Below are 27,405 nucleotides of genomic sequence, written 5' to 3'. Positions count from 1 at the left end.
AGTCATTCTATATACTGAGATAAAATTCAAGACCCACTTGTTGTTATCATAGGTGGGTAGGGCAAAGAGAGGTGCAATCAATAGAAGAGGGTAAGTAAAAACATAGGGAAGCATAAGAAAGTTGGTAAGGGTGATGAAGCTGTTTGTTGTGCTTTATAGGACCCCTGTCATGCTAAACACTTATTGCTGTGTACATTGCTATGGGCAAAGCTAAACTCTGCTCTGTTGCAGTCTGCATCAACCATCCCTAGAGACAGGGATGGAACTGCAAGCACAGCTTAGCTTTGGGTTTGGGGTCCCGTTCCTTTTAGAACAATTTGCACCCTCAAAATCAGGGCAGGTCAATCCAGGCACAGTAGCTGATGCCAGTTGTCACACAGTGACAGCATTGCCAGGGAAAGGCTCCGTGCAGGTCCTGGCACTTGCAATGCACCATCGTGTAAAGGGTATGCTGGGGTCAGGCTRGGTTTTGATGCTGCAATAGATCCTAAAGTAGCAGTTCCAGGAAGGTCATGTGCTCACTGCAAGACTCAGATTTTTTGGGKTTTTYTTTGTTTGTGTTTCCTTCCAGAATTGTGTTTTCCTTTTCACAGATTGAGGCTCCCTCTGGTTGGTAGGAAGAGCTGAGTGTGATGTTGTTAATAGGTTTGGTCAGGGTATTCCAGCTCATGGTGGAGGCCAGTGGTTCTTATCCTTGTCAAGGGAAGATGAATTGGCCTTTCATGGCCTGCCTGAGAAGACAAGGGTCTTCAAATATATATATATATTTGTGTATATATATATATACACACATACATATAAATGGATTCCAACTCTCTAGGCAGCTCCAGGGATGGTCCTAGGCCACAGCCTCAGGAATGTGGTGTTGTCTGCTCCCCACAGAAAGTCTCTRGGATGCCTGCCTTGATTTCCCCTCTCTCCCACCCAACTTTAGGCGTCTGTTAAAGCCAGACTTCTTCACTGTGACACTTCAGTCCTGAAGGAGTTTGGTTTGAAAGCCTCTTTYGTGTGTTCAAGGGAAAGCAACGTCGACTTCTGGAAACAGACTGACATAAAGAGCATGAGAGCAGCACCTGGATGCTCCACACTGGCTTTGCAAGCACTGAGCCTTTCCCTTGGGCAGTCCCAACTACATGGAAACCTGCCGTGATTTTCAGGGCCCTTCATGCCCAGGACATGGGCAGCAGTTTTGTGCAAAGCAAGAAAGCCCTTAGCAGGTGCCTAGGAAGTCTAGGAAGACTCCTCGTTGGAGCGGAGGCCCAAGAGCTCCTCGGACAAGCTGGTGAGGCCGTTTTCCTCCAGGGCCGCTATCAGCCGCGCTATCGTGGCCTTCTTCCCCTCTGACTGGATGAATCGGAGAAGCAGCTGGTAGGCCTGCTCATACAGTCCCTCCCGGTCGTATTCGAGCGCCAGGTTATCAATAACGGGGTCACGCAGGGCCCGGCAGTTCTTCTGCAAGGAGCGGCCCACTTGCTTCCATTTCTTGGACACGAGCTTGGCAAATTTCTGGTGGTCCTCTAGTGTGAGCGTTCTGTTGGCTTGGAGGGAACAGAGGGAGTTAAAACACAGGGATTTCATGGAGAACACAAGGTAGCCCAAGCCTGTCCTCAATTTGCTCCGTGTGCTGCGGAGCTCAGAGCCTACTCAGCATCCACAGGGAGTAATGGGCCTCACCAAGTTGCTGGTCTGTCTGTCCTGTGGGGCTTTAGCACCAGGGCAGCACTGCTGAGCCTAGGAGTGCGAGCGGGGTGACACTAAAGGGGTCAGCCCTGTGGGCAGGGTGTCACACACACAGGTTAATGTGCTCTGAGGACATCCCTCCACTGCTGGAATAGGAATTGCGATTTCTTTGGAAGTTCTTGACTCACATGAGGTAGATCCTATTACATGGTGACCTTAACCCTCCTCCCTTCTGGCCTTCGAGGCAGGGATATCCAAGGATCGTGAGGACTCAGTTTTAGCTACTCACCAAATTGTTGTTCCTGAAAGGTGAAGGTGACGTCTGGGGAAAGGGAACTGCCTTGAGAAGAATAAGGTGGAGACACGGAGTTGGGAGACAGGCAGTCTTTTGCAGCCACGTTGTTGTTGATGTTCTGCTGAAGAACCAGGCTCTTGAAACACTCCTCCAGCTCGGTGATCTCCTCGTCCCTCAGGCGGTCTGGCTGTAATGCAGATGGTGTCAGTGGTTTGTGCTGGGCTCACCACCCTGCAAAGCTTGGCTGGAAGGCACGTTTTGGAGTGCAGTTTAGGGCGATGGCATCGAGAAAGGAGCAATGAGACTCCCACAGCTCGTGCACTAAACTTGTGAAATGAGATAATCTAATGGGGTTCTGCTGACCAAGAGTTGGTCAGAAACAGGCGGCTAGGACCTCGCGCTGTSCTTAGCCAGTGCTGTCTTGTGATCTTTCTGACTGTTGCATCATTAGGCAGAGGTCGGACTGAGGCTGTTTTGGGGAACAGAGAACCAGGCCGTCTCCTCGGGCCAGGCCGCTGACTCAGCAGGGGAAGGGAGCAGCAGGCGGACAGGGTAAGTGCTACCACGTGCTGCTTAGTTCCGGGCTGAAAGGCTTTCATTTTGTTCCATTCCCAGAAAAGCAGCCTGCCAAAACGTGCTCTTGTGCCAGCCCTTCCCAGGCAGCCCCTGGCAGGGCCCTTTCCCCGTGCTACAGCTGAGCTGAAGGACAGCGAAGCAGACAACCCAGCAGGACCCGCTCTCCTAAGTCCCTTGTTGCTGTTCTTCACGGCCCCCCGTGGCCTCCCTTGGCCTCCCTCCCTGTCCCCTTCACCTTTTCTTTGTAGATGCACTCGAGGCAGCGGTCCTCGTCCTTGAGCATGCCGTCGAGGTGCTCGCTGCCAGCCCGCAGCTCCGTCTCCACGGGCACCTTGCCCATGGCCAAGGAGAGCTGCAGGTGGTTCTGGAGGGCGGCGCGGAGCGCTCCGTCGCGGTAGCTGCGCAGGAAGCGGCGGCAGTTCTCCTGCCTGCAGAACTTGAGCTGCACGATGAGGTGCGGGTGGCTGCAGTGCACCTTGAGCATGTCCACGCCGTGCAGGCTGCCCGTGGAGTCTGGCAGGGAGAAGCGAGCGGAGTCACTATCCCGGCACGAGAGAGACAACCCAGACCCACTCCCATCCACCACCAAGCCTGCAAGCCTGGGGTCTTCTGGCTACGATAAAATCTTCTCTGGTGAAAAACCTGCRTGTAAAATCAAGAGGAAAGGGTTAATTTTTGCTCTCCTGAGTCCCCAGGAAGGGTGGAACCCACCTGAGCTGAAACTGCTGGGTACCACAGTCCAGATGATGATCCCAAAATGTAGTTTGCTAGGGGAGGTTTTAAGTCCAGCTCATAAAGTGAGCGTCCAGCTCATGCAGTGGGTGGTTTGGTCCTTCTTGCAGCTGAGAAGGAGCCTCTTACTCTCCTGTCCAGGGCCACATGGGAGCGGGGGCTGAGCTGAATCTGAGCTGCTCCTAGAGGAGCAGAGGTGGGAAGGGATTGGGTCACTTACAGGCAGCTAGGGAAAGAAATGTGGAATTTCCCTAGGGGATTAAAATACTATTAAAAAAAATAAAACTTGGAAAAAAATGAAGTAGAAACGCAGCCAGGTCAAAGCATCCGATTTGAAGGGCTCAGAGAAGTTTGGGTTTTTTGGGGGGAATCGTTAGGTGAGTAATATGAAAGGAAGTGCTGAAGGCAATTTGTTTAACATGGAAACTCAAAGTCAGATGGCAGGTAACAAAAGTGGTTGCTTCAAAAGTTCAGAATAAAATTAAAAAATCCACAAATGCAAAGATCTGTTGAACTGTGACTCCTAGTTCTGACTATTTCGCTGCAGCAAGGTATCTACATCTCATGAGAAGAAAGCTTTAGCAATATATTTGAATGCAGCTAACAGCTTTCCCTGTTACCTGTAAAGAAACACCTGGAGCGAGATCCTGTGGCTCATGTTCTTGGCCTTGCCGAGCTGTGTGGCTAATCAGGTATGTGAATCACCCTGCTTGGCAGCACAGCAGAGCTTCATAGGTGAAAACACAGAGTTCAGCTCTGTGCTCGTGAGATCAGAGGTTTCACTCCCTGTGCCTGGAGAATCCGTGTGATTTTAATGGAGTGACGAAGGTCCCGGAGGGAGGTYGGCTTTGGCTGCCCGTGGCCCCAGCCTGTGGCTTGGAGCTTTCAGCAGTCCTCACCAACGGCACGGACAAAACCCAGCCACAGGGCTGGAGTTTGGCTCACTTAGGGTTGTGCCTGGGATCTTTTAAGCCGTTTTATACCCAGAAATATTTCAGAGCAAAATCTTGGCAGGGACGAGCCAGGGAGGTGCCCCCAGGTTAATACCCATGCAGGGGGAGCACAGGAGAAGCAGGCAGCAGAAAACGAGCAGGCCTCGTTCTTCCTTCTGCCCTCTAAATTCAGTTTGGAYTATCGGTGCTCATTGCTTGTCTCTGAAGGGATTTTTTATGACGATGATGAAAATAGAAGTACGTTTTTCTATTTTTGCAGCAGCAGAGCACGTTGCAGTTTGTGAAATGGACACAGAAGAGAGCCCCATCGGCGCTGGACCCTTGGGAAGGACCCCTGCTCCTGCACAGCTCTGGATGGATATACCAGCTCAGATTGGCTCTAAGCCAGGTAATTAACAAAAACTTTCATTATTTGAACATGCTGGGAGAATCCCAGGGCAGAGGAGACCTGTGTGCACCATGTTAGCCAGGATTAGTGACTTTACAGAGTTCAGCTTGCGTCAGAAAGCCTAGTTCAGCTTAAATGGGTAAATGAGACATGGGGATGGGAGCTGGGAGAGGCATTTTAACCAGCAACTGCTGGTCAGAAAGGTCCTTTTGTTKTCATTGCTTCCTTCATGCTCTCTTTTTTTCGGAGTGCTGATTAAACCGAAGCTTGCGTAGGAGGATGGGAGAAGGGAGGGGAGAGAAAAGCTGTGAAAATACAGAAACCTTTATGAAGAGCATACACAAGGGCTGGAAGGCCACCTCGAAAGAGAGCGCTTTGTCCTCATTCCTTCACAAGACTTTTGACAGCTTCAGATTTCAGTTCCCTTTTGGGTGTGAATGAGCAGGGCAGGATTTAGCATTGCTGGCAGCTTTCCCTTAAATGTGTGAGCAGGTAGGAAGCTGTCCCAGTGCCACAAAGTGGGCACAAATGGGGCCTCATTAGACAACTGTGTTGGACCTCCTGCTGCTGCACAGCTCTGGATGGAGCTGCAAAGTGAACTGGCCTCTGTTGGAGGAACTGAGGCTTTGCTGTGTGGGTGAGTGCCAGAAAAAGCTGCACTTATAGCTACACAGACCTAAAGAATCCACACAGGCTCCTAAAACACATTAGGAACGCTGTGATAGTCCTTCCAGATAATTGTAATAACCTCTTAATAACTGTTATTCTGCAGTCGGCTTGGCGCAAGGGTGGATGGAGAAATGGGCAGTTTTATGGCTATGTGTATCTCAGATCCTCTTTTTGTTGCAAACAGGGTTAAGTGGAACCGAAGCTAATGTGATTGTACCTATTTATTTTTGGAAAGTTGCTTCCAGTCRATTTCCTATCACTCACTGTAAAAACAGGCTTCTCCAAGAAGAAATTATGTTTCTGTGATGGCATTAAGATAGAAACTAAGTATTTTTCCTACCAGTTACAATGCTTTCCACCTCACATAAATGGGATTAAACAATCGTTCACAAAATAGGATATTTCCATACAACGGAATTATCGTGTGACCCTCAGAAAGCATCTCGCCCAACCTCCCATGCATGGCAGGGGCAGACCAGGCTTTATCCAGGCCAGTCTTGAAAACCTCCAAGACTGGAGACTGCACAGCTCCTCTGGAAAGCTGCTTGGCTGTCCCTCACGGAGAAGAAGATTTCTTTATATCTGTTGTGACCAGTTTTTGCTTCAATTTATACCTGAGATCTCTCACCCTCCCACCATGCACCCCCTTGAAGAGCCTCGCTCTGTCCTGCTGATCTCCCCAGAGATATTTGCAGGCTGCTCTCAGCCCCTCTTGGAACTGTCTGGAGCCRTAAAGAGCAGAGAGAAACACACAGTTTTGGCCCAAACATATGGATTTAGTAACTCCCTGCCCAGGAAAATGGGCACAAAGCTGCACAGRACTGAGGGTTGCAGCAGTGCTCCCTTCGTGTGCCTGCTCCTTAGCTCATGTGCAAGCTGTGACCCTGCTGCAGCTGCAAGRGAGAGCAGAAAGAGCAGTGAAGGGCTGGCACCGAGGTATGTGCCCAAGCCCAAATCACAGCTGGAATGCCAGGGATCCGTTCAAGCTGTGGATATTCGGATGCAAATGGATATTTGGATGGAGGGGGACACGTGAAATCAGGGTTGTTCTGTCTCCTAGGGACAACCTGTCTTTGTGAAGCTGCCCAAAGCATCAGAGAGGATGGGTACCTGCCAGTGCCAGCTTGAGAGCCTTGAAGATGCTGGGTTTCTGCTGGGAGCTTTCGTAAAGGGCAGGCAGGGCGACAGTCCTGCAGGTCGACTGGAGGAAGAGGTAAGCGCTGCCGATCCAAGGAGCGGGGCTGCCTGCCATCCTCAGCACCCTGCAAAAGCACAGAGGTGAGTCAGACCACGCCGAGAATGAACCAGGCAAGCACGGCAGGCCCTGAGCCTGCGCCTGGTGGCTCTGCAGGGGTTTAGTCTGACCTAGAGGAGGTGGGAATGTTGTTAAAGCAAGTGTAGCCTTTAAGGGTTTCGCTGTTACTCTGCAAAGCGCAGTACAGTGGGACACAGTGTCCCAAAGAGTTGGCAGCCCGCACAGCTCTGCATTCCTTTTCCATCGGAGTCCATTTGTTCCTAGCCCAAAGAGACTCCGAAGCAAAGAGCATTGGCCCTCGTGCCCCTGACTGCACAGCTGAGCTGGCGAAGACTGAAGGTAGGTGTTGGAGGGGCTCCAGGGAGCAGCCAGCAGTGCTGGTGCTGGCATGTYCACACCAACTGCATCCTGTTGCAAGCTCAGGAGCCTTCTGCCTTTTGGTCTCCTGACTGTCCTTGCTATAGGACACAGTGCAGTGCCCATGGCCCACGTGCCTGGGAGAGGTGAATTGCTGAGTGCACAGCTGAACTCCTCCCCAGCACAATGAGGATGCAGCCAGGATATACCCTGGCACCAGGGACTGTAGAAAGCAAATGCAGAAAGGTGATTTCCATGGGAGAATTAGAGTTTGGAGCAAAAAGGTGGATCTGATCTCTCTAGACTCCTCTGGAGAGAGTGGATCCTCTGCAGCATCCACTGAAAGGGTCTAACAGTGTCCTGGGGCTTGGAGGTTTGGAAAGTGCTGTCTGTTTTGGAAAGCAGGGCCAGCTTAAACAAGCCTGAGCTCTCTTTGCCAGAGGACACAGCTGAGCAGAGATTGATTCCTTCCTCATCTCCCTCCTGCTGGTCCATGCTGAAATTGCCATTCAGGGCTGCTGCTTTATACAGTTAGAAAGTCTCAGTATTATCAGTATAAATATCACCTTATCAGTAAATCTACTGAACTGCTGGTAAGCATGCACATGCTCCAGCATGCCAAAACCTGCCTTCCCAGCAAAGCTGATCCATGTCAGCAAGGTTCAGAGCCTCTGAAATCTTTAAAGCCAGAGTAGGGCCTGGGAAATGATGCAAACCAGAAAGATCCCAAGCAGGAACCAGCACGAAACTCTGTGCAGAGCCGCTGTCACATGCAGCCCCAACACAGCAGGGCCTTGCAAGCCTCGTGCGGGCAGGAAATTTCATAATTTCTCTCCATCGGTGTCAGCCACCATCTCTCAATCTGCTCCTTGCAAACCAGACAAGATGGCACAGCCAGACCCAGCCTCCCAAGTGGCACAGTGCTCAGCAGGGCTGCGTTTTCCAGGCACTTTCCCAGTCCTGAGGCCATAGGATCCGTTTGGCAGCCAAACCCTTTGCACAGTTCACCGGACAGGCCATGAGGTTTCCACCTGGGGCTCCAACTCCTCACTGGTGGCATTTGATTCTCAAACCAGGGCTGCCTGTGAATACATTGCACACGAGTGCAGTTATTCCTCTCCCACTGTGGGCCTTTCACAGCAAAGCCCCTTCCTTCCTGCCTGGGCGCCCTCCGAGCCGCTGGCTCCCTCCAGCCCGCACGGGCGAAGGTGTCCCCCGCTTCCCGAGCTGCCAGGATGCCTCCCGATGGACACAACGTCCTCCAGGAGCCTTTTGCTCCTCCGCAACCTGATGCAAAAGGACTCTGGGACGTGCGCTCCACCTTGCTCAATAAATGAAGCTCCTCGGGGCAGAGGCAGGTTTCTTACCGTAAGCTCCTTGCCTCGCACTTGGAGCCTTTTCCTGCTTTGGGAAACACAGGAAATTACCAGTGAATCATAAGGCTGATGCCGCAGGGAGCCCTTGGAGTGCTGGGGGTGCAGCAGCGTGGGCTTCCCGGGCGCCTTTCSGGAGGGATCCCAGAGGGAGGACAGAGGAGGACGCACTGCTCTTGCCATGTCCAGCTGTGGCCCTGGGCGCCCCAAATCCCAGCGCTTTTCCTTGCAGTGCCTCCTCCAGGCATGTCGCAGCGGGAGGGTGAAGCAAACCCCAGAGGCCAYGGAGCAGGCTCGAAGCGCAGCCCCATTCCTGTCCCTTCCAGCACGGACACCGGCGTGTGGGCAGCAGCGGGACCCCGGCGGCTCCGGGGCCGGACCCTCTCCTCGCTGCCGTGCGGGGTGAGGAACGAAGCCCGGCCGGAGCTGGGTGCCCTCCGGAGCCCCCAGGGTGCCCTGCTCCTGCTCGGCTCCCGACGCCGCTCGGAGGGTATTTAAGCCACCGTGTGAGCCGCAGTGCTGGGCGCCCGTCCCCGCCGCCTCGGGCGCCGCGTTGCCCTCGAGCCGGGGCGGGACAGGGGATCCCCGGGATGAGACAGGGGATCCCCGGACCCACTGCCACCCCCCGCGCTGCAATGCGACGCCCCGCGCGGCCCCTACCTGCTCGGGGCCCCTCGGCGCCGCCGCCGCTTCCGCCTGYGCGCGGCTCCCAGCACGGAGAGGGCCGCGGGGCCCCGCGCCGCTCGCTGCTTCCCGGGCGCCTCTGCTCCCTCTTGCTCCGGGGTTGATGTCTTCCCCACAGCCGCGGCTCCGGCGCTGCTCGGCTGCCGCTGTTTTGCCGTAGCAATGTGGGAGCACCAGGAGTATTTACGGAAGGGAAACGGCAAGCGAAAGCGGTCGCTGGAGGGGTTAAACCAGGCTGGCTGTCCCCGTGCTCCCGTTTATGGAAGCAGCATCGTGGGGCAGCTGGGCCTTAGGGGCGGGTTAAAGCTCAGCTTAAAGCTCGGTACCTCCAGGGCAGCAGGGCTAAGTGCTGGCTGGGGAGCCCGGAAATCCCGAGCTCTCCCTGCCAGAGATGTCCCTGGGTGAGTGTGGGCCCGAGAGGCGGCAGGAGAAGCCGGGTGAGCTCCGAGTGTCCCGGCAGCAGCCCCGGCGCAGGGAAATGGGGGAATTGGGGATTTGGGATGYGTGCGTGGGCCAGGCCTGGCAGGCGGCGCTGGCCCAGGGCAGGAACGGGACTCGGCTCCGTGCGCTCCCGGAAAGGCCGCGCGCGGGGAGGGAGCCTCCCTCTTGCCGGGTTATTTTCACCATCTCCCGGGCTCCTCCCTCCGGGTGCAGCCGGAGCCCGGGAGCGCAGCGGGCCGCGCACGGAGCCCCTCGGGACACGTCCCTGGCACGGCGGGATCCAACGGCACCTCCTGGCAGCGCTTTGGCCGCGGGCGCCTTTGCTTGCTCGGGCCCCGCGCGCCGAGAGCTGACACAGCTCGGCGCAGCCATGAGGTCAGTGACGCGGGGAGAGCCCCACGTGAGGCCGGGCGGCCTCGGGAGCCGCGGGGCCGGCCGTGATCCGCGCTCCTCGCCGCTCCGCACCGGGCAGCGACCTAAAATAGCGCCTCCCGCCACCCCTCCTGCCACCTGATTTAAGCTTTTCCAGCACTAGGGATACATTTCGTATGTGCAAAGAGATCCGAGCTTCTCCGCACAGGTCTCCAAGGAAAAAGCCCGTAGTGAAAACAACAAGAGTTGGACCTGGGAGATTTGGGTTGGGGTTTATTTTGGCAGATATGTATTAGAGGCTGTCCTGAAAGTGGTTAAAATTAGGAGAGTCCAGGCTCTCAAGGGGATTGTCAGAGAAAATGCCCCAAAAAAGCAAATAAGAAAAGGAAGTTCCCAGGAAGGAAGCAGAATGATGTTGCTTGGCAGGTCTAGCTAAGCAGTGGGTGGAAGGGGGTTGTCAGCAGAGATGGCAGCAGATAGACGGGGAGCTGCTCTGCTGCAGCCGCCTCCCGTGCAAACCAGAGTCACGCCGCAGAACGGCGGGTTTGGGGAACGTGTGCAGCTGGGCTGCTCCCTGGGCTTTGCCTTTTGCATTTCTCATTCGTATTTATTTGGCATTTTGCAGATTTTCCCTGACTCCGAGGGTATCTGGAAGTGCAATTTTTGTTATAGTTTAAATTAAAGGTGAGATGCTGAGATAATGATGTGACCGCAGGACTGGGGCTTCAGGAACCAAAGGGCTTTCTGCAATACTCGTGGTGGGACTGTGAGACTTGGTTCTTGGTTCTAATCTAGGAAGTCTTGACTTTAGTCTAAGAAGATAAATATTTGCAGGCTTTAAAGGTCTGTCATTTTAAACCTCTCTATTTGCTTATGGAAAGATTGAAAATACATATATAATGTTAGTATTTTTATTTGTGCAGAACTCTACAATGTGGACACAGCCCATCTTAGTTGAAAGAAGATTAACAAAGACATTGCAGGATACTACAAGGCTGCAAACCTCAGGACTTCTTCCCATGTGCTTTTTCCATCGCATTATAACTCGCATCAAAGGATAAACAAAATATGTTCTTCAGTTTCCATGTTCAACATGCATAAATGTAATTTTGAATTTCAAAATTTGATGAAATTTCAGTTTTTAAGACCTCCTCTGTGAGTCAGTGACACTGGCTTGATCTGGTAAATAAATCCTAATGCCTGTCCCTTTTTTTTTCCCTTATTTTTCCCCCGCCCCGTCCTCCCAGAACAGAGATGCATGAGAATTAATGACAGTCCTGGAAGTTACTCTCAACGTTTTAACACTTGATTGAATTGGCAAAATGCCTACCTCCACTCCAGAGGTGTGGAACTACATCCCAGAAGAAATCCTCGTGCAGATTTTCTATTATCTTCCTCTTCGAGACAGATACTCAGTCTTCCAGGTGTGCAGACAATGGGCCGCAGCAGTTTCCTCCAGCTCTGTCTGGCATTTCACAGAGATCAGGTAAGAGGAGGGGTTTTTTTAACGTCTAAACTTTTCTGCAGACAAAACTGGATCGTTCCATTTTTGCTGCACGTCAAACATCCACCCCAATCTGTTGTGACATTATTGACACTGGTGGTGATGTTCATGCTGGTACGTGGCTTGCATAACAGGGAAAAATTATGTTATATACTGTGGGCTTTTTAATGATACTCCTAATTTGGTTTTCATGGAAAGTATGACTTTCTTAAGTAAGTTGCTGTAAGGTGCAACTTAAAAGCAGCAAGAAATAAGGAGTTACGAAACAGTCATCTTCGTCATGACACCTACTTCTTATGCAGAGCGTTACACACCTTATCACTTGATAATCTTATCCCTTGATGATCTTGAAGGTCTTTCCCAATCATAAGGATTCTGTCTTTGGCTGTGGTTGTTCCCACCAGGGCTTGTAGCAAAGGACAAGCCTTATGGTCAAAAACTGCCTGCTGAAATAGAAGAGGCAGTGAGGGTGGGAGGAGAAAGAAGCCCTAAGACAGAGGTCCAGCATTTTCAGTAGGTCCCTTTGATGGGTTTTTCTGACTTGTCTCGCCTCCTGTCCCCTTCCCCAGCCTTTAACCACTATTTTATACTGACTTGCCGTTGCTTGAAATTAGAAGAAACCTCTGAGGGTGCTGGCTGCTCTCAGAAACACTAGTAGAGGAGCATCTTGCTCCATGCTTGCTCCCCTCCCAGAGGGACTGACGGCCCGTGTTGCCCTTGCAGCTGTGATTCGGAGGATGAGGAGGACATGCTGCAGAGCCTCCTGCAGTTCCTCAGCCAAATCAGGCACCTGAAGATCGTGTTTGACCAGTCCAAGGAGGTCAACCGCAAGAACGTCAAGCGCATCTTAGATGTGTTGGCCAAACAGAGCCACCGTCTGCAGCAGCTGTGCGTTGTGTGCCATGGGGAGAACCCCTACTTCTACTCCGGCCAAGACATCCTGCAGAGCATACGCAACATGTGCAGCACCAAGAACCAGACAGATCTTCGGCACGTGGATTTTCGAGAAATGCCCTTTACTCTTGACGATGAACTTGTGGAGCTCTTGGCCACCGCCAACCCCAACTTGAGCAGTTTGTTCATCAACAACCGCACCCTGGTGTGCAACGTGGTGCCAGAGACCATCAGGAAAGTTCTCAGAGCATGTCCTAAGCTCTCGACCCTGGGGGTTTACTATGCCAGCTTGTCTGAAGATGTTTTCCTGGAACTCATCAAGCCTGAGAGAGCTCCTTTGACCAAGCTGGACATTTTCTGTGAGCGCCTGGACAAATATATCCCGGTTATCTCAGAAGAGCTCTGGGCTGCACTAACTCAAAAGCATCCTCAGCTCTGCGTAGACCTAGAGCTTGATCATACGGTCCCTGCCTTGAAAATCCCCCAGATCCTCAAGCCAAATATACCTGTGAGCACCCTGCAGCTTAACACCTGTACTTACATGGTGAGCCAGGTTAGGTTTGTCACCCAGAGCTACAGCAGCACCTTAAAGAAGCTGACCCTCCAAACCACATCCTCGGAGGAGCTAAACGCCTCGCTGCTGGAGCTGGCTGGCGCGTGCAGAGACCTCCTGGAGATCCACTGCTACTGCGTGGTCAGCCCGGAGGTGGTGGCCGCCTTCCTGAGCCTGTGCCCCGCGCTGAGGAGCTACACGCTGAAGGTCTCCAAGGAGCGGCACCCCTGGCGGGCCGTGCGAGCGCGGTGACGGGTCCCTCCCGGCAGCAACGCGACGGGAGACCTCGAGCTGCAAGGGAGGTGCTGCCAAATCCCCTCCTCTGCTCCCTCATCTTGCCATCTTTGTTAAACACGATGACCGCTTGTTCAGGAGACCAGGCGTTTGTACGTGAATGTGGCAGATAAAGCTTTATATGGAGAAACTGCCTTTTTCTTCTTGTATTTGCATGATACAGAGGGCAGGCCTTTTTTGTCTCCTCTGCTTCTTTGTTAGCGGTGCCAGGAATGCCAGGTTTACTGGCCGTGCGTTTTTACTGAGCACCTCAGCAGAATTTAATGGTGATTTTGCACTGTAGGAGAACCCCAACGCTGAGCACGCTGTGTCATGATCCCAGCAGCTATTGGCATGGGCAGTTAAGGAAGGGGCAGCTTCAGGGCTGCAGCCAGYGTGTGGTACTTGGCCACGTAAGCTGAGCTTAGTTGAGCAAAGAACTGTGGTTGTCTGGTGGAAAATCCACTTTTCCTTTGGCAATTCCTCTTTTGGCACTTGTGCCCTGTGAGCTCGCGTATTATCTGGGTGCCACGAAATTTCCAGTGTGAAAGGAGCTAAACAAGACCTGAAATATGATATAAAATTCAGGCAGGAGAAAAATGGTTTCATGAAGAGGAAAAACAAAATGACAAGGGAGCTGCTTATTCCCTTGTCCCTCCGTTCTTTCTATTACTCTGGAAAGCAAGTGCCCAGGTTGCAATTTGAATGCCTTTTGCACAGACCTTCACTTTCAGTGTGTTGTCAGCCCTTCTTAGGGAAAGGAGAGATATATAAAGCATATAATAATAATAATAATAAGCTATTGACATCTGGATTCTGTGTGTAGCTATTGCCATCTCCCTGTCTTCCCACCCCAATTTGAATGCCTTTTCATAGAATCATAGAATCATAGAATGCTTTAGGTTGGAAGGGACCTCAGAGGTCATCTAGTCCAACCCCATTGAGGTCATCTAGTCCAACCCCTTTTGCATAGACCTTTACGTTCAGAACATTGTTGGTGCTTCCTAGGAAAACAAAGGGGTGTCTGGAGCATTTTGAGTGATAATAATAGACTGTTGACATCTGCATTTTGGGCGTTCCTGCTGTCATCCCCCTGTCTTCCCACCGAAGAGCCAGACCATTCATGGGTCCGTACCAAACCATGCATGGAGTGCACGGGGTCCGTACGCGACCCACGGTGCCGTCCTGACGTGCCAGGGCCCCAAGAAGCCCCTCCGGCACCTGGGCCGAGCGCCTGGAGCCGCCGGGTGTCCCGCGGGGCCGCGGCAGGCGGGTCCAACGCGGGCAGGGGTGCAGCACGTGCCGCCTTTGCATGACGCTGCAGCTCTATTCACGGCGGCGCCCGCGGGGCCCTTTCATCCCGGGCATTGTTCCGCGGGGCTGGTGATGCCGCCGCTTTGTGCTGAGGTTTGGAGGGTGCTGCTGATGCGACGCCCGGGCAGGCTGCTCCGCACCGGCCCTGCGGCACAGTCAGTGGCCGGGGGCCATGGAGGTAGCGTAGCCGGAGCGCTGGGGAAAAAGCTATGCAGGATTCCCCCGGTTCTCTGGTGATGGATGGGTACTCCAGCAATGTGCCAGCCTTCCTGACCAAGCTCTGGACGCTGGTGGAGGATCCTGAAACGAACCATCTCATCTGCTGGAGCACTGTAAGTAGAGCGAATACTGGCTGTCGCGTGGAGCTCCCTGCAGAAAGCCAGGTACAAAAGGTGTCAGTGCTTTAGCCCCGTGATTTCCCTTTGCTGTGCGAGTGCTAGTGAGATAACCGGGAGAAGGAAACGACTGATGATTCTGTGGATGAGTTTTTGGTATTTGATGGTATTTGTTTGGAAAATTGTGACTTTGCTGTTGCAAAGGAACTACTGTTTTGAGAGTGCTTTGATGATAGTAATACTAAAAAGGTGCCTAAAACTGAACTTCCTAAAAATGCATCCTCTTAAAAAGGGAATTTTCACCTGGTGTCAATTTGTGGTTCCCTAAACTTTTCCACAAGAGGGGCAAAGCCCCTTAGGAATTTCACGGGTGTTTACATATTTCACATGTATTTCTTAGCCGTCTTTCACACGTGCCACAGAAGTAGCTGGGAGCCACAAGCAGCCGTGCAACCATGGGCTGAAACCCATAGTTTGAAGAGGTTTCAGATTGCTCGTTTTCCGAGAGCTTTCCTAGACTTTGGAGCTGGTCCCTGTGATGATCACGGCGATGTGATGTCTGCACGGTTTGATAACACRGGATTGTTTTGCTTTGGCTTCCTGAGGCTTGAAATACAGCAAGTGCAATCAGAGAATTAAAATGACTTATCTGTCTCCGTGGGAGGGCACTTTGAAACCACATTGTTTCTGCTTTTGGTCTGATTCAAAAATTGCTGCAAATAATAGTGTGATTTGTCTTCAGCAGGGAGTTAGCAGAAAYATTGTGTGCATAAACCAGCTCTCTAAAAATAAGTTTCTATAATAAAGGCATATTTAAAGGCGAAAAAAAACTTAACCTGGCCTTTCTGTTGTGGATTTATGTCCAGTATATTTTTCATTCAAAACCTGAGGTGGGATTTACGCTACGGTGGGGTTTGAGTCCACGGTAGCTCTCTGACGTGAGCAGTATGTGGCCTCATGTCTCCGAACAACTGAGATTTTTTATCGTGTGTTTTAAATAAGGGCTTTCAAACTGAAGAGCATTTTCTAACGTGTGTAAATGATTCCCTCTCTGCAATATTGCAGATGTTGCTGGTAAGGCAGCTGTTATTGAAGGCAGCTTCGACGCGTGGCGTCTCACGGGCCCTGTCCCTGCCCCCTTAGCTGCCTGATGATGACCCTGGTGGTCATTGGTGGTGACCCCAGAAGAGCCTGCACTGATTTGCAACCAGTTCTTGGCAACACGACCTCAGGAGCAGCTCTTGAACCACGTTGCCGAGCCGGGGCTGTGCGGCATGACCGCTCACATCCATAGGCTCTGCTCAGCCAATTTGTGCGGCTCTCGCAGCTCCATCCGCTCACATCAGGAGATGTCCAAAGGTTCTGGATYGGTGCGGTGTCCGTGTGACCCACTGGCCCTGGCACGGCCGCGGGCACCCTCTGACCTCCCCCTGTCTCCTCTGCAGAATGGCACCAGCTTCCATGTGTTCGACCAAGGCCGGTTCGCCAAGGAGGTGCTGCCCAAGTATTTCAAACACAACAACATGGCCAGTTTTGTGCGGCAGCTGAACATGTGTAAGTTCACCCTTCAGCTCCCAGGCCCTGCAGGCGCGGGCAGGGGCGCTGGGAAGGAGGAGAGGAGCCGAGAGCTCCCGCGCGGTGCCGCGTTRGCCGAGGGAGCAGCTCGCCGCCCCGTGCCAGGGGAGGCTGCRGCTCCCACCGTGACGTTTCCCTTAGATTCAATTGCAAGTTGTGCTGTAGGAAATCCTGCTGCTGGTTTTCTTTTTCCCCCCAGCAAGTTGGTGACCTGTCAGGGCTTCCAGCTGAGGGCCTCGAGGGGCTTTTTTGCAGCAGCCCATTGCTCTAAACCCCCCTTGCAAAGGGCTGCTGTGGAGCACAGCGTGCCCTGAGGCACCTCTGCTCCTTACCAGCCCATCCTGCCACCAGCAACATCCCAGCACATCTGCACCACAACGGTCTCAAATACAGGTCCTTTTCTCATCATTTGCCTAAGTTTATCTCTCTTAAACAAAGTCCATTTTTTTTAATGGTCAGTTGGCTAAGTTCCTCTGCAAGGAACCTCGTATTTGCAAGGAGCTTAGTCTTTTTAGGAGGAACTTTTCCCTTTGCTATTTAAGCGCGTTCGCAGCTCTGTGGTAAATGTCAGTCTGTTGGCATCCTTGCAGAGCTGGAGATGCAGCAGAGCTGCCTCCTCCTCGCYGTGCCCAGGAATTACATCCCTGCAGTGGGATTTAGTTAGGGCTGGTTTAGATCAAGGAGAGGACAGGGCCTCACCAGCGGCCTCTCCACGCAGACGGCTTCAGGAAGGTGGTGAACATTGAGCAGGGCGGCCTGGTGAAGCCCGAGCGGGACGACACCGAGTTCCAGCACCTCTGCTTCCTGCAGGGCCACGAGCACCTCCTGGAGCACATCAAAAGGAAGGTGAGGAGGTCCCGTCCCCAGGGCCACGACGGCAACAGGCTCCTTAAACCCCCTTGTACCCAAACTGGTGTGAAACTGGTGCCTGCTCCGAGTAGATCCCGGTATTGGGGCACACCAGCATCCAGCTGGTGGAAGCCCCGTGCCCAAACCACAGCATGCCTGTGTCCAAGCGCTGCCTTTCTTGCCTTGGTAAAAGCCACCCCTGTTGCTTCCCCCTCAGGTGTCAGTAGTGAAAAGTGAGGAGACCAAGATGCGCCAGGAGGACCTCAGCAGGTTGCTATACGAGGTACAGATACTGAGAAGTCAGCAGGAGAACATGGAGTGTCAAGTGCAGGACATGAAGCAGTGAGTTGACTCCCGCTTCGGTTCCATCTGCTCCGTGCAGGCGTTTGCTCCTGGAGGAGCTGCTGGGCTTGGCTTGGGCATGGCTTGGCAGGAGAAGCCTTGCAGGTCTCCTGGGGAGAGCCACTGTGGTCCCCGGCCAACACTCCTCTGCTTAAATACCCTAAATTTGGAAACATGGCTTTGCACAAAGTATATGTTCTCCCACAGACACAACCAGAGCAAGGGCCAGCACGCAGGATGAGCCTTGAAACTGCTGCCCAAAGGCCMAGCATAGCCAAAGGACCAAGTATCGTCTCAGACATGGAGACTAGATCCATTGAGGCAAGAACRTGCAGGATTTTAACGCAAACAGTCCCCAGTGCTCTACAGATATGAATCAATACTCAATCTGTCAGTCTCATATGAAAGGCAGATCAATGCTCCTCATSTCTATTGTTAACAGATGTGGGGAGCACAGAAACGGTCATGCAGGAAATACATGAGTAGCCTGAGGACTTTACTCACATAGCCTCATTTCCTCCAAATAGAAAAGACTGGGGAAGGAGAGACGTAGTTCTTCCTCTTCCCYGGGAGGAGCAGAGACGTGGTGGTGCCTGCTCCACACACTCAAAAATCAGGAATCAGCCTGTGCTGTCCTCCAAAAGAGTGGGCTAAACATCTAAGAACATAACGGTGGCTGTACTGGTTTGGACYATGACCCTGTCTTCTGACATAGCCAGAGCTGTAGTGTAGGAGCCCAACGCGCTTAGGCAGAGCTTCGTGCTTGTAAGTTCCCAGCTTGTTGCTGTCTGAGAATCTGAGACTGAGTCAGACGTGGTCACTAGGAATTAACTGAATGAATATGGTTTTAGAGATCACACACTAGAGTGTTTTCTATTTGCCTCCAGGGTTTTAATCCTTAGAGAGCTCTTTAGATTTTTCCAAGTCTTTTTCAACCAGATAATCCAGAAACAACTTTGGTAGGGAAAGCTGAGATTCACACGTCCTTGGATGAAACTGGAATCCTGGGTTGTGAATCTTCATAGCAGCCCTGCACCTTACATGTGTTAGATAATTTTATCCTTCCTCAATTTAAATGCCTCTCATGGATGTGAAATCACAGCTTGATATCCAGGTACAGTGCCCATGAAAGAGTCTCTCTCCGGGCTTGTCCTTAATTTTTAAGGAATTCCAGCATTAGTGATTTGTCCTGGCTTTTATTTCACTTCCCCTTTTGGTTTGCTCTCTCCCTCCATCAGCTGTCAAAAGTCAAAATTGCATTTAACTGCTTGAAAGGATATGACTCTTAAAAACCAACAGAGAGCAGGAATTCCAGGCTGAGACCACATTAAAAACTTTGCACTGGTGAAGTAACATCAGGGCGTAATGCCAGAGCAATCTGTGACTTAGGCAAGCTGCTTTCCTGGAAATCCTGCCTGGAGCAGTGCAGAAAGTTCACTCCGAGGATTCCTGCTGTGCTAAGGCAGATACTTCCCTAATTGGAGCTGATTAACTGCTTGGAGSTCCTCACCTTCCCCATTTTAGTGTCTCTCCACATTGCAAAGACAGAAACAACCTAAAGGACACGTAACGAAAGAGTTCATAAGTTGCACCTATAGGGAAAGTTATCTTGGCCTCTGAGTTTCGGTTCATCTTTACGTTCCTGAGACGTAAATTCCCTGGCAAAATCTTTTGCATCATGGACTTGGCTTGAATCCGTATTTGGAGGCAGCATGGCAAATAACCTGTGCACCTCCCCATCCCACGTCCCRGGGCTGAATGGTCAAGGAAACGGGCAACTCCTTTAAGCAATTGCCTGTCCCCTGGAGCTGGGACCATCAGGAAAGTGCTAAATGCTGCCAGAGACCTGGCAAAAGCAGGTCCGCTGTGCACCAGGGCAGCACTGTGGGCCAGAGGGGCGTTCCTGTGCTCATGAGAGGGTCGTTTCACTTCCAGGCAAAATGAAGTGCTCTGGAGGGAGGTTGTTTCGCTCCGTCAGAACCACGCGCAGCAGCAGAAGGTGATCAACAAGGTAGTGATGGTTTCAACCCCAGATTCCCGGGCACTGCCTGCCATAGGTCCTCCGCTACACCCTCTTTCTTGCCCCGCACCCTTCCCCAGGCTCTCATACACCTTGAAGAAGAAAAGCACGTGTGTTTTAATAGCTGCATGGCAGTGCTGGGCCTCACCCTGGCCTTGCAGGGGGAGAGAAGAGTGTCCCCATGCGCTGCCACCGAAGCTGTGGGCAGCASAAGTGACTGCTCAGTCCCCTCCAGGAACCGTTGGGTTTTCTGGTGCTGCTGGGCCAGCAGGAATTACTGGGCAAGCCCCTAGCGCAAGTACAAGGTGGAGGCATCTCCCCTAGCACACAGAACCCCCTGTGCCCAAAAGGCCTCCCCAGCTGGAGGCCGCTGCCGTGACGGAGCGGGCCCAAACAGGAGTGTTTGCTCGTGCCCTTCGCAGGCATATTCCTAGGTCAGGTGGAGTTAGCTGGTGGTTTTGCATGTATAGAAGAAGAGGGGTCTTTTCAATGCTCCGTTGTGTTTTGGGCTCCAGCATCTTGCCCAGCCTGGCTCCCACGTTTTGTGACTGCTCCCCACTTTGGGCTGGTTTCAGAAGGGAGGAACGTGTGAGGTGGAGGGCCCGGGTGAGCGGGGAGTGCTGAATCACCCTGCTGATTAACACTGACTTTGATCTCTCTCGACAGCTGATTCAGTTTCTGTTTGGCCAGCTCCAATCAAACCCCGGCAGCACCGGGATAAAGAGGAAGCTGTAAGTACCCTTGTGTGGTGCCCACGCAGCCCYGGGTGCAAAGCGCTGCCCCTCGCTAAAAGCACAAGCTCAGCTTGCCCAGGCCGGCGGTCACCAGACCAGGGCACCATGGTGATGGGAACTGAATGGGACGAAGTGCCGAGTCAGACCTGCTGACATGCCCCATTCAGTGGCCTTTAGAGAAGCACCGTGTCAGCTCCTGACCTTTATTTGGGGAATACAGAGTGAGCCCAGGGGACGGGGACACTAACCAGTGGCCAGGGAAGGGCCCTAGTGCTGGCCCTGTGGGCGCTGGTGGCAGCGTCAACACGTGCAACGTGATGAGAAGGCCCAAATGGACCTTGGCCACCACTGGTTTGACCTACAGTCTATGCGTGGGGTGTGCGGACAGGTATGATGATGATGATGATGACGACCTGCAGATATCACAGAGGCAGAGGGAGGTTTAACTAGGGGAATCTTCRGGATCATAAATGTGCCAAGGCAAGAGGATAGAGGAGCTTGAATCATCTTGGCCTCGTGTCAGCACCAGTTAAGTGTTTGTAGAAAACATCCAGCCCAGTGTTTGTAGAATAGGGGAAAATGGGATTTAATTTCCTCTCTCACGTTTCTCACTCATGTGAGTGGGTAGCCTGGGAGCAGCAGGCCAAGGTGAAAGATATGGGAAAAGGATGGGCAGGGAGGCATTAAAACCTCCAAAATGGAATAACTGGCGCATGGGTGTCATCCTCAGGAGATGTCTGTAGGACTGTTCCGTCAGGTCTTTTGCAGACTGTGTATGATAAGGACAGTTAGAGGCCCTGTTGCAGCTGAGCTACAACCGTGAAATATTGTTCTGAACAGTGTACAGCGCTTGTCACGCAGATGGTGACAAATCAGAGCCCGTGAAATAGCACATTGTCCTGAGTTTGGTCTGCTTCTATTACAAAACGTCTCTGCTTAAACCTAAATGCTGTCTTTCCATTTCAATGTTTGTAGAATACCAGTGGGGCTGCAGCAGGAATTTGATTCCCATGTGATTTACATGATGTTGGCGTGTGAATATTTGTGTGTAGGGTTACCAAGCAAATCTCCAGAATGGACAAATAAATAATTTTGTGGAGGTAGCAGACTTTTAGCTGCATGTTACAGATATCCATTAACAGCCTGTACATTGCAGCAGTGCAAAGACGAGTCAGAGGGCTCTGGAGGTTCCTATCCTAAGCTTTTGTATCCTGGAGAGCTGCTTTTGGCTGTGAGTTCAGGTTCCTCATCTTTTTCTTTCTATGTGGAATGCAAGTCCAATTTTATTTTATTTCAGTTGTCTGTTTCAAGTAAGAGCTAGAAAAAAGCAGAGCCTTTCTCCTCTGTAAGAGGAAAATCAGAGTATCCAGATGGAACAACCCTTGGCTGAGACATTCCTTCTGTGAGCAGCCTGGGAACAGTCAGCTAATGTGTGGCTGGGAAAACAGACCTCTCTGCTTCTCCTCACAGCCCTCTGATGCTGGATAATGGGATCTCAACTCCGCAAGTGCCCAAGTTCGGCCGGCATCTGCCCACGGACCCTCTCCATGACCCCTATTTCATTCAGTCGGTAGGTCTGCTCCAGCCCCCAGCTTCTTGTGCTTTCCTCGGCCAGGGTGAGAGAAGATGTTGGAGGCAATAGTATGGATTATGGAGTAAGCCRTTTGGCAAAGGCTTCACGGGAGGAAGAGGAAGGGTTTGCAGAGCTGAGCTGCGTCTGCTCGTGCTCTGCCTGCCCGGGGCAGCGCGAGAGGCCCCGGATGTGGGAGGGGAAGGCAGGTCCTGCACACGCAGCACCGCAACTGCTTCTGCAAGGGCTTTGTGCCTCCTGAAGGGGAAAGGGTCGTGCTGTGGAACTGCCCTGTCTGCTGACAGGGCCACCACACTCACATCTCACACTTAAAATACTTAGACTGTCATGACACCTGCAGAGCAGGTGGGTCTTTCACCCTGTCTCTCCCCTCCTTGGGTCAGTGACAACTTGGACAATCCACACATTTATTAAAGCCCTTAACTGCTTCAGAAGGATAAATCTATGATTTTTGCTTTCTTCTTAGCCATCAACAGAACCTGCCTCATGCCTAAGCAGCCCTGCAATTGCTGGAGGACCCATCATCTCTGATGTTACTGAAGCAGCACCATCCAACTTAATAAATATGCAACCCCCTCCTGAGAACGACAGGTAAATATGTCTGTGATTAAAAACAGGGAGAATCAGCTATGCACAATGAATAACTTCAGCAGAGTATTTCCTGGCTCTGGTTCTACCAAAATCTCTGAATCACAAATCTCTATAGAGATTATAGTTTTTTTTTCGCTGTTTGCAGTATGGGGCAATTTTTCAGAATTGGKTAGGGATATTAGCAGTATAACTTTCAATAAGAGGTCACCAGTTTCATGCTGAGAGCTTCACTCACCTGTTTAAGAAGTTTTTTGTCGTTCTATATATTTTGCTTTCAAGAAAGTGGCTCTTTGAGACTTCAGCGAGGAATAGGGTATCAACACTTATCAGGAGGGTTTTGAAAGCAAGAAAAAAAGAAAGTTTTCTCTTGGCTTTGACAAAAAAAATAAAACAAAAAAAACACAGAATCAAACTCTATATCTCTGTGCTAAAGAGAACAGCAGGGCTGCATCACAGCAACTTCCGATGCTCAACAGCTTTTCTGTGAAAAGGTCCCAGGAACGTAAGAACTGAATGCAGAGGTATTTTGGTGCTTATCTCTTCCTGCACAGATATGCAGTGTTTACAGAGCTAGTTGCTGAATCATAGCTACCACTATGTCAGCGGAAAGTAACTAGGCAGATGAATCATGGAAACAGTTTCTCATACATAGAGACAAGGCAGTTAGAGTCTAAAGATCGCCTGTAAATCAATGTAATAATTGAAATTAGAGGCATGCAAAGAGCTTTGGGTAAAAGACTGGGCTGGAAGATATTTCTAAAGTAGACAAAAATTAATATAACTTTCAAGTTAAGTTGCTTATTGCTGCTAATTACTGAGTGCCATCTGGTGGCCTCTGGTCTACACGGGATTGACATGACTCTTGAGAACCTGAGGCAGAGATGGAAGTGTGATGGTTGTTTAATCAGCACAAGCTTCTGGTGGGCGCTTAGGATTCACAAGATGATTTGAGAGGAACACTGAGGAAGGCTTCGTCGTGTCCCACACAGCCCCTCTGTGGGATGTACCCATGTGCTGTGTTTTGGCAAAGCTGCTGTTCGGGTGTTGTAAGACAATATTACATTTTCCTGTTGAGCGTGGCTTGGATTTGCCCCTTTGCAGACACTGTGTGTATCAGGAAGCCCCTTTACTGCAGAACCTTCCCCAGGCAGTAGCAGCCAGGTGCAGTCAATGACTCCACTTGCATCCCGAAAGCTGAAATCCCCCCTCCTTGTTGCAACATCCCAGGAAACTTTCTAAGGCCGGAGGTGGCTTCCTGGAGCAAGCCGCCCATCTAGCGGTGCAGCTGGGAAAGGGCACCAGGCCCCCCATGTGTCCCTGGCACCTGCCCAGCCCTCATGRGGCAGCTTTAATCTAAGCCCACCCGCTTCCTTTGCGTGTGCCCATGGGAAGCTGAGTAGAGCTTCATTTCTTGAGGGTTCTCCAGCTCCTTTGGGACCTCGAGGCTCATTGTAAAGGGAGCAGAGTGTGTTTGCCCACATGGGCAATGCAAAGGCCCCGTGGGGCGGCTTGGTGGGAGGTGGAGCTGGGTTGTTGCCCTTGCACGGGGCGCTGAGCGCTGCCTGTGAGCAGGGAGAAGAGCCTGCTGCTCATCAAGGAGGAGCCGGCGAGCCCCGGCGCCAAGGCGGCCGCGGAGCGCGAGCCGCCCCTGCTGCCCGTCGCCATGATCCAGTCCGTGCTGGAGGGCAAGGGCAGCGGCGGCGCYGCCGSGACGGGCGCCCTGGTGCCGCCGCCRGCCGAGAGGAGAGGCCGGAGGGCGCTGCTGGACAGGTGAGCGGAGTGGGGCGGGATGGGCCTCGCTGTGTCCCTCCTGTAGCGGGACGGCTGGGGACACGTGCTCTGTGCCTCTGGCTTCTGCCGAGGGGACTCCTGAAGCCCGGGCTRGGGGGTCTTGCTTGGGGAACCCAGCAGAGCGAGAGCTGTCTGAGCTTGTTCGCTGCAGCCGTGGGAGCGCACAGAGACTTTCCGCAGTGAGAGGGACGTGCCCGGGGCAAGGCTGCATGTGCAGCCACGAGCCACATCCCTGCTCCTTGCTGGAGCGAAGCGCGTCTGCGAGAGTTCGGGTACCCTTCATCCCTGGTTCGGTGGGGCTTGGGTTGCAGAAACGTGCAAGGAAATATTTGTCACTGGAGTTTCTGCGCAGTAAGGTGTCACTGGACAGTGACAGAGACCTTGGCTGCCCTCTGGCCAAGAGTGAAAACCCAAGAGACCCGGCCRTGTTTGTGAGGCTCCTCTCCCTGCTCGCGATGCAGCCGCAGCAGCGCGCAAGGCCCCGGGCAGCCCTGCTCCCCGAGCGCATCCGTGCCCGTGTCTCACTTGTGGCAACGTTTCCTGTCGTCTTCTCTCAGAGCAGATATTCCCGACCCGCTGGAGGGCCCCGACCTGGGCCTGGAAGGCCTGCAGCTGCTGCTGAGGAGCCAGCAGTACAGCCTGGAGCCCRCCGGCGTCCTGGACGTGAGTGTGCATTCTGGAAGAGCACTTCTCTCTGCAAAGGAGTGGTGGCTTTTCTTCCCTCAAATACATATGCATAACTATAAGGGTTTGAKTCTCGCTCTCCCTTTTTATCTCTCCCTCTCTTCGTGCAAATCTTTGCCTATAAGCAAATAGCTCTGCATGCAGTGAAAGAATCCATCTGTCAGAGAACATGTATTCCCTGGATGCTTGAGATTTAAGCACCTGGGGAATTTGCATGGATAAACAGGAGTGGGAGATCATAGAAAGTTACTTTTATTCTCTTAGAACCGAAGCAGGATTGGTTTTGACTTTGGAGATGCTTTTTCTCGTGGTCTGCTGTCGCTTGGTACGGTGGTTTCTGCCGCTTCGCTCCTCCTTGGGAGGTGCTTTCCTGTTACTGACACACTTTCCCCTCTCTGTGCAACTGTGCAGAGCAAGAGGGGGAGCGAATGGTGAAATCGCAGTCCGGAGCAGCAGCTCCGTGTCCCAGCCGGTGCAGACTTCCCAAGGGATTGGCACTGAGGGGTGACACTGCAATTTGCCCTTTGCTGCCGTATTTTGGAATGCTGCTTTGGCAAAAAAATACCCATCTGGAAGTGTCCCWAGGGCCCAAGAGCAGAAAAGGCAGGGCTGGAAGATACGTGTGCATGGAGCTGAATTGCTGCACTGGTTTGGGGCATTGCTCCATCTGCCCAGTCCCTCCATGGAAGGCACCAGCCTGGCACCAAGGCCTTTGCTCTTCTAGGTCTACCCAAGCCCATGCAAACGAGCAGTCACCTCCAGCTTTAATTAATACATTGTGGCAGCACCTGAGGGCACGAGGGTCTTGAGCCATTGCACCTTTCAGAGCCCTCATTGCGTTTCTGTGCCCGCAGGTCTTTAATCCCAATTTGTCCTTGGGCGAGTGGAATTTGACCGAAATGGAAGCCAGTTTGTCCCCGGTAAGAGCCGCGGGTTTCTGGGATAACGCCGTAAGTACGAAGCAGGCGTCGCTRCAGAACGACGGGCTGTTTCGCAGCCGGGCAGGCGGCTGGGAGAGCAGAGCGAGCATCTCCCGAGGCTGGCAGCGAGGCTTTGTGCTTGTGACCTATTTTTTCCCATTCAAGCAGGGCTCTCTTCGAGATATATATTGTCCTTTAACTGAAAGGGGCTCCCTCAGACTTTTGGCCTTGATGTGACTGTCACTCTCCTGTTCTTCTTTGGAAATCAAACTGCGTCACTTCCTAACCATGTCAGGGATTCATAAAACACTTTTGTGCCCAAGACCTGAAAAATAAATCTGTATAAAATGCAGCTACTCCTGCACATTTCAGGGCAGGCAACGCACACCCATTTGGAATAGAGGTTAATTCATGCCTGCATAGAGGAAACCAGGAGAAATTCAGCTTGGCACTGCTCATCTGGAACATATATTGACACAGACATTTTTGAGGTGCATGTGGCAAACTAATAAGCTGGGCTTCCTGGCTGCCAAGGCCTGCGGGGTTGCTCTGAGGAGCAGCCAGGCAGATACAGTCACGGAGGTGCTAGTTTGCTCTCCCCATAAGACACGAGTGTCATCCCATATGACGCAGTGCTAGGAAGAGGCTCCACCAGCCCTCTCCTCTGGGTGTTATCTGCCTTTGAGCACACGCTGTGGGTTGTTTTAACAGAGCTGGGAGGAGAGAGAGGCCAGGGAGGGCAGTTTGCGTTGCTGCTGGATGCTGTGCAGCGCTGCTGAAGCTCCGAGCTCCAGAAATGGCCTAGTTCTAACAAGCTGCCCTGTCTCTGTATGATTGTACATTGTAGTTTATATTTTTGCACCAAGATGCAGCGCCTCGCGGTGGATCTGGAGAAGAGTGCAGCTGAGCTGCCCCCGAAGGCGTTCAACCCGCCCTTGAGCAGCGCCTGCCCAGGTAGGAGCGCCAGCAGGTCCTCACGCGCCCCAGTGGGGAGGTAATTACGGWGTCAGAGCTAGATGCAATGGCCAGCACTGGCCACACAGCCCTCCCCACCTGTGATATTTCACTTCCACGATGGTCAGCAATATCTCCCCACAACTGCTAGGGTAGCTCTTGAGTAACRGGGAAAGTGTGGGGAATATTCAAAAGTTTAAATAGAATTAAACTGCCTCTGTTTAAGAGCTAAGAGCTCTTAGCCCACTTTTCAGAGCCTCTGGCTCTTTGGTCCATCCCCCTTGCCTCCCTTGAGGCATCTCGGTTCTTCAGGCAGAGCCCAGCTAGGAAACCTGCAACGACGTCCACTGATTTCAATGGGCTCYTAAAGGAGTCCAAGTTTTGCTCAAGTTTTTTTCCAAGCACTTTTTTTCTGTGCTGATTTCCAGCTGATTTCCATGGGGATTTGCCACTTCCTGGARTTCCTAAAGCCTTCCAGAAACTGAGCTCTGTGTTGTCTGTGTTCCCAGGGAAGGATGTCGTTCTTGAAAGCACCCAGCAGTTCCTCGCTGATCGTCAGTCGGTCTTTGGAAGTGACCTTATCAGCTTGCCTGAGAGTTCATCGCTTTACGTTCCATCGGAACACATGGCTCCTTACCTGTCCTCCACGGCGGTCCAGGGGGATATCCCRTTAAACCTGAGTGCTTCAACTGAGAGCAGCCAGTGA

At 52.2% G+C, this 27,405-nt stretch overlaps 3 protein-coding genes across 8 annotated transcripts; 2 read left to right on the top strand and 1 right to left on the bottom strand.

Moving 5' to 3' along the window:
* Positions 1-955: 955 nt before the first annotated feature.
* Positions 956-6,555, bottom strand: TRADD (TNFRSF1A associated via death domain). The gene is made up of 4 exons (XM_026043131.1): positions 6,404-6,555; positions 2,787-3,064; positions 1,970-2,162; positions 956-1,538 (listed from the first exon to the last, which is right to left on the bottom strand). The coding sequence occupies exons 1-4, from the start codon at positions 6,543-6,545 to the stop codon at positions 1,231-1,233; spliced, it is 921 nt and encodes a 306-aa protein (XP_025898916.1). The 5' UTR covers positions 6,546-6,555; the 3' UTR covers positions 956-1,230.
* A 272-nt stretch (positions 6,556-6,827) lies between these two features.
* On the top strand, positions 6,828-13,022 carry FBXL8 (F-box and leucine rich repeat protein 8). Of its 6 annotated transcripts, XM_026043126.1 has the most exons (5): positions 6,828-6,887; positions 10,401-10,459; positions 10,699-10,878; positions 11,023-11,261; positions 12,003-13,022. In XM_026043126.1, exons 4-5 carry the CDS (start codon positions 11,098-11,100, stop codon positions 12,976-12,978), a joined length of 1,140 nt encoding a protein of 379 aa, XP_025898911.1. In that variant the 5' UTR covers positions 6,828-6,887; positions 10,401-10,459; positions 10,699-10,878; positions 11,023-11,097; the 3' UTR covers positions 12,979-13,022. The 6 variants fall into 6 exon arrangements, with proteins under 6 accessions (XP_025898911.1, XP_025898914.1, XP_025898913.1 ...); XM_026043129.1 differs by lacking the exon at positions 10,401-10,459 and having other exon boundaries at positions 6,844-6,887; XM_026043128.1 differs by lacking the exons at positions 6,828-6,887; positions 10,401-10,459 and adding an exon at positions 9,347-9,363.
* A 1,295-nt stretch (positions 13,023-14,317) lies between these two features.
* Positions 14,318-27,405, top strand: HSF4 (heat shock transcription factor 4). The gene is made up of 13 exons (XM_026043123.1): positions 14,318-14,645; positions 16,094-16,202; positions 16,942-17,069; positions 17,290-17,414; positions 19,350-19,425; positions 20,101-20,165; positions 21,639-21,738; positions 22,226-22,350; positions 23,923-24,120; positions 24,699-24,804; positions 25,680-25,745; positions 26,612-26,699; positions 27,209-27,405. Exons 1-13 carry the CDS (start codon positions 14,523-14,525, stop codon positions 27,403-27,405), a joined length of 1,506 nt encoding a protein of 501 aa, XP_025898908.1. The 5' UTR covers positions 14,318-14,522.

Source organism: Nothoprocta perdicaria, unplaced genomic scaffold (genome assembly GCF_003342845.1).
Source record: "Nothoprocta perdicaria isolate Ctin4 unplaced genomic scaffold, notPer1 scaffold_321, whole genome shotgun sequence".
Classification (NCBI taxonomy): domain Eukaryota; kingdom Metazoa; phylum Chordata; class Aves; order Tinamiformes; family Tinamidae; genus Nothoprocta; species Nothoprocta perdicaria.
Note: the sequence above shows the minus strand (reverse complement) of the source record. Positions and strands in the feature narration are given on the sequence as shown.